Source organism: Tenrec ecaudatus, chromosome 14, assembly GCF_050624435.1.
Source record: "Tenrec ecaudatus isolate mTenEca1 chromosome 14, mTenEca1.hap1, whole genome shotgun sequence".
In the NCBI taxonomy this organism is placed as follows: domain Eukaryota; kingdom Metazoa; phylum Chordata; class Mammalia; order Afrosoricida; family Tenrecidae; genus Tenrec; species Tenrec ecaudatus.
Window position 1 is genome coordinate 105,077,206 of NC_134543.1, and position 6,090 is coordinate 105,083,295.

The window sequence follows — 6,090 nt, forward strand, 5'->3', positions numbered from 1 at the left end:
CATCACCCTCCCGGTATCGCCACTCACCTGAAGGGGTCATCTGTCCTGGATTCCCTGTGTTTCCAGTTCCTATCTGTACCAGTGTACATCCTCTGGTCTAGCCAGATTTGTAAGGTAGAATTGGGATCATGATAGTGGGGGGGGGGGGTGCAGGAAGCATTTAGGAACGAGAGGAAAGATGTGTTTCATTGTTGCTACACTGCACCCTGACTGGCTTGTCTCCTCCCCTCTTGGAAGGTTTTTTGCTTTCAGGATCAAAATATGGGGCAGCCCATAGTCTAACCCAATCCCTACCCACTTACCCCGTGCCCCTTGCCCCAGACCTTGTCCACGACTGCCTGTGACAACAGGAGGCAGCAGGCTGCTGAGGCTCCCATATGTAGGAGGATGTAGAACAGGCGGCTACAAGTGGCCTCTCTGAGAGGGGCCCACCTAGAGTGGCAGCAGCTGGCACATGGCACAGGACCACAGCAGGACACCTGGAGGTGGAGCAGAGGCAGGACAGCAGGGTGGACATTGACCGAGGAAAGGCTTACATTAATGTAGGTGTGAGGTTAACCCATGAGATTGGATTAAAAAATGTATTCTAGAATTTTCAAGGTCTACTTCCAAGGTACTCAGAATGGCTTTTCATCGGCAACTTTCTCCTGAAGACTTTCATCATAAGAGCTTAACTGCAGGGGTGAGGAAAACTTCCTAAAAGGCTGTTACACGTGGCCTCTGACATTTCCCTACAACTAAACATCTGGGGCTGAGAGAGCATGGGAGAGATTTACTACTCAGTAATTTTAGAGACAAGAAATCCCAGTGGTACAAGAGGTTAAGTGCTGGGCTGCGAATTGTGGTTGGTGGTTCAGACCCAACAGCCTCTCCTTAGGACAATGATGAGGTTGTCTGCAGCTGTGAGGACCTGGCAGTGTAGCACTGAGGGGTGCAAGAGTTAATGGCAACGGCGACAAATACCGTTATACACATAGTCCTGCAACGGTGGTGGTCTATGAGTAGATGCACAGGTGTGGGAGGGAGAGCCGGACTATACCCATAGATGTCTGGAGGTTTGATAGAGGATATTTGTAAATGTTTACCCTGTTGCAAAGATATCCATGAATGCGGTGGAGTAAAGATGAAAACTCAAGACATAATAATTAAAAAAAAAAAAGACAATCAAACACCTTGAGGGCTACCATGGTCACAACAAGGTTGGTCATTTGTCATAACACAGTGTTTTGGTCAGTAATGACTGGGGTCCTAAAAGCTCCTGAGCACCTATCTAAGGTGCAACTCCCCTCATCTGGAGGCAAGAAAAGTGAAGAAAAAAAACACACAGGGAAATAGTCCAATGGACCACTCAAACAGCAGCCTCCAGGACCCTGAGACCTGAGTAAGTAGATTGTGTGCGGCTAGCATGACCAATTGCTATGAAAAGTGTCACGTGAGAAGGTGCTGGGATGGAGCCAGGGAAAAGGGTAGGACCCAACTCAAAACCATCACAAAGACCAGGCTTACTGGTTGAGTGGATACTGATGGAACCCCAGGGACCATGGCCCTTGGTCACCCTTGAATCTGGAAATGAACCTCACCCCCATGACTCAGCTTGTAGGGCAACAGTAGACAGGGAGAAAGGAACCTTGGTGCCTAGTGGTTACAGACAGGTTAGACCTCTAACTGCAAGGTCAGCACTTAAGCACAAGCCACTCCATGGGATAAGGATGAGGCTCTTTACTCTCTGGAGAGTTAACAGTTTTCGGCACCCCAGAGTGGCAGTTCTACCCCGGTTCTATAGACTGGAACAATAAAAGGTTTGTTTACTCAACCTGGAACAATGGAACCAGGTAAGATGGAAAGGGCAGCATTTGCCTCAGGACAAAATTCAGCAAGTAAGGAATGGAAACATTACCATAAAGATGTGATGTTACATTGTTAGTGTTGCAGTCAATGACATGAAACAAAATGATGTATAAATTGAATGGGAAAACTGATCTGTAAACTGCCCAATTGATAAAAATTACAGTTTCCTACAATTACCATCGTGGAACCCATATACAGCCGCTCAGGTCTGCCCTATCCGAATCGACTGTAACGGGGTTTGGAATTTTAGAGGCAAAGAAATAAAAGGTGTCGGGAAAGGAAAGCCTGTCGCCTCGATTGGGTTGCTTTCATTTTCCTCCTAAGCTCCAGCTGCCCTTTCGTTGTTAATTTCGATCAAGGGAGCTTTCACATCTATTTGCCCAAAGACGTCTCACCTGGTAGAAGGGGGGATTCATGGTGGCACTGCTGAGTCCACTGCGTTGCTGTGGCAGGCGGAGGGAGGTGCTGGGGCCTGCAATAAGCTGGGCGCCCACCGTCCTTTTCCCGGTAATGAGGCCCAGGTGCAGCAGTGGGAAAAGAGCGGCTTTATTTTCTTCTCAGCCCATCCGACTGCATCAGGGGTACAGCTGGCCTTCCAGTGGAAGGCGGAAAGGCCCGAGCATGGGAAACATTAAGGAAAGTTACCTTGGTGTGGTCAATACAAATGCCCCTGTGAAGGTGGTTTCTTTCCAGCGGCCCATGCTAAGGCTGTCCTTCCCCAGAGGAAGGAACATTTGCATATCTGGCCTCCCCTGGATTAGCAGTCCTAATTGGTTTAGGATTAGAAATGCACCTAGGTTGAACAGATTGTGTGTCTGTGTGGAGGAAGGATGTCGGTTGGGACGTCCTGCTTAAGAACATGGTCCGTGCGGGGTGAGGTGTTGGCACGTGGTAGGTCTGGGAGACGGCCTTGCAGAAACCGAGCACGACGTTCCCCAAAGCAGCCTTTCCCGTGGGAGCGTGATGGGGGCGTGGCCGGAACTAGCCCCGCCTTCCTCCGCCCCGAGCGGAAGCTGCGAGGCGGCGCCCGGAAGTCGTGGTCCCGCAGAGCGGCTGCGCGCTGGGATCGCTATGGCTACCGAGGGGGACGTGGAACTGGAGTTGGAGACTGAGACCAGTGGTCCGGAGCGGCCTCCAGAAAAGCCCCGGAAGCATGATAGTGGCGCAGCGGACCTGGAGCGAGTCACCGACTATGCGGAGGAGAAGGAGATCCAGAGTTCCAACCTGGAGACGGTGAGGTCGGCCGCGAGCGTGTCTGGGCAGGCGGAGCGGGAGAGGGCCCCCGAGGTGGTAGCGGGCAGCCCAAGTGCCAGGACTGGGTCCCGACCACATGGCAGAGGTTAGAACCAAGGGAAACTGAGCTGCCAGCGGGAGCTGTCCACTTAGCGAAGAGGTGGATGGAAATTGGATTTAAAGTGGCCCAGGATTGAATGTCTTTGGGTCCTTTGACACACTTGTCTTCACGAATAGCTGCATACTCCGCGTAGCTTTGGCTTTTTGGATCATCGGGGACTGCGGTAGGCAGAACATGTGGCAATAACGAAACCCGCCTTTTCCATAGGCCATGTCCGTGATTGGAGACAGACGGTCCCGGGAACAGAAAGCCAAACAGGAGCGGTACGTTCTCCACATGCATCCAGGCCTCCTGTTTCCTTCATATAAAAGAACACCTATTATTGTGTCGGGTTCCTGCCCATCTAAGGCTTACAACACCTTGCTGTTGGTTATGAAGTGGAGAGGGTGGAGTCATTTTCAAAACCAAAACTGTCATCTGGTTCTGATTCATAGGGACCCAGTTGGACAAAGTAGACCTGCTTCTGTGGGTTTCCGAGACTCCACATCTCGAGGGGGGTATAAAGGTGGTTTGCAAGGCACCGCTGGGACTGGTTCTTCCCGGGAGTTTACGGTGGCGGTAGATTGAAGACTAATGCGCCGGCATGTTTACAGGGAGAAGGAACTGGCAAAAGTCACCATCAAGAAAGAAGATCTGGAGCTGATAGTGAGTAGGAATGGCGGTGCTAAGTGGGCAGGGGAGGGTGCTTTGCTTAAAAGTAGTCAGCACATTTGGGTGACAATTGATCATCTTCCTGCAGATGACTGAGATGGAGATCTCCAGAGCAGCAGCGGAGCGGAGCTTGCGGGAGCACATGGGCAATGTGGTGGAGGCTCTTATTGCACTAACCAACTAATCTGTGGATGTCACTGGATTAATTTATTGCAATAAAGATGCTTTTGTTTTATTATCTGGGACCAAGTACAATGTCTGTTATATTACACTGTTAGATGTTGGAGTGTAACTGAGTCTATGTGTGCCTCATCATAACCTATCCTGTGTGAAGGGGTCATACAGGTTTTCTTTTGTACTCTTTGTTGAGTAAAGGCCTTCAGGTGGTCAAGGCTCACTCATCTGACTAGACATTTACTCAGTTGCACTCCCCCATGGTATAACTGGATTCTCAGCAAAGGTACTATACTCCATGGTATGTGGCTCTAGCAGGGCTTTGAATCTTTTTAGTCGGATCCTTGTTTCCATCTCAGATCTACTGAATCAGAATTTACACTTTAACAAGATCCCGGAGGATTCTATAAGCTTAGCTTATGAGTAAGTTACCTGCCAAAGACATTGTAGGTGTAAATACCAATTTACCGTACATTCCATTTCCTATTGCAGAGAAGATAAATTATACATTCAGTTTATTAAATTTGGCCAAGTTACCCTTGCTGAGCATTTGTTTCAACTGTAGAATAAATAATAAGGTTTTAAGTATTTCATGATCTGGTTATGTAAAATGCATGGACTTGGACTTGCCATCAGAGTGGACACTTGGAATGATGCCAGCTGCAAACTTTGAAAAGAATTCCCAGGCCTAAATTAATCTTGGCTTTATAATTTTTTAAGATCTCTCCTCCAGCACACAACAGTGACGTGTATTTGTGTTCATCTTTATGTGCTTACTTTATCACTGCAATTATTTGTACTCATACTTTTATTCTGGGACATTAAAAGATGTTTTTGTGTGATTCTCCAAGTGGGCATTTACTTAAAGGATGCCTGGAAGGACCTTAGTCTTAATTTTTTTGTGCAGTAAAGAAATAGCCTTTCCACTGATGAAATGTCTTAAGCCAGGCCCTAAGAGTTAGTGCTCTGCCTTGTTCAAATGGTGGTTATAATACAGGAAAAAAAGTATTGACTTGATTTTAACTCAGGCAGGCTATCACTACATTGCCTCTTGTAAAGTCCTAGTGCCCTCCTTGATAATATGAGCTGGGTAAGAAGATTCTAGTAGGTACTTAATCCTTGGATTCATTAAAATGGATGCCCATTTCAAGGGTCAATTTTTGCTCCATGTACAACTAGAGATCTGGGAAAACCAAACATCTGTAGCTGCTCAGGGAGCATGGTGGCACAGTGGGTAAGTGTTTGGCTGCATCTGTCAGATCAGCAGTTTGAAACCATCAGATGCTGAGAAAGATGGGATTTTCTCCTCCTGTAAAAAGACTGTCTTGAATCAGCAGGAAAAGGACATTTATAGAGGCCTAACTAAATACAGGCATGTACATATGTGACTACATAATGAGAGGGGAACAGAACTATGTAATATCTATGTTAAGAATTAAGATTGCAGATGGTTGTTGGGCCTCGACTCAAGTACTCCCTTAACACAAGAACACTTTGTTCTAACAATCCAGCATTCTGTGATACTCACCTTCCTGACAAGAGCGCCGAAGACAAAATGGGTGCATAAGCAAATGTGAAGAAAGCTGATGGTGTCTGGCTATCAAAAGATACAGCGTCTGGGGTCTTAAAGTGGCCATCTAGCTGAGAAGCAACAAAGCCCACATGAAAGAAGCACACCAGCCTATGTGATCATGAGGTGTCAATGGTATCAGGCATCTAAGACCCAGAGCAAAACCATATCCAAGGCGAATTGGGGGGCATGGAGTGGAGACCCAATGTCCATCTGTAGACTCCCCTCACAGAGTCTCTGGGAAGAGATGAGCCAGTCAGGGAGCAAGAGAGCACCGATGAAACATAACTTTCCTCTTGTTCTTTGGTGTTTCCTTCACCCCACTATCATGACTTCGATTCTGCCTTACAAATCAGATTAGACCAGAACATGCACACTGCTAGAGGTAAGAGCCCGAAACACAGGGAATCCAGGATAGATAAACCCCTCAGGGCCAACAAGGAGTAGAGATACCAGTAGGATTAGGGGATGGTGGGGTGAAAAAGGGGGAATC

The 6,090-nt window shown here is 47.7% G+C and overlaps 1 protein-coding gene across 2 annotated transcripts; it reads left to right on the forward strand.

Annotated features, from left to right (window-relative positions):
• Positions 1-2,863: 2,863 nt before the first annotated feature.
• On the forward strand, positions 2,864-4,098 carry HYPK (huntingtin interacting protein K). 2 transcript variants are annotated; one of them, XM_075531876.1, is made up of 4 exons: positions 2,877-3,081; positions 3,410-3,465; positions 3,796-3,847; positions 3,942-4,098. In XM_075531876.1, the coding sequence occupies exons 1-4, from the start codon at positions 2,920-2,922 to the stop codon at positions 4,035-4,037; spliced, it is 366 nt and encodes a 121-aa protein (XP_075387991.1). In that variant the 5' UTR covers positions 2,877-2,919; the 3' UTR covers positions 4,038-4,098. The 2 variants fall into 2 exon arrangements, with proteins under 2 accessions (XP_075387992.1, XP_075387991.1); XM_075531877.1 differs by lacking the exons at positions 3,410-3,465; positions 3,942-4,098 and having other exon boundaries at positions 2,864-3,081; positions 3,796-3,855.
• The last annotated feature ends 1,992 nt before the right edge of the window (positions 4,099-6,090 follow it).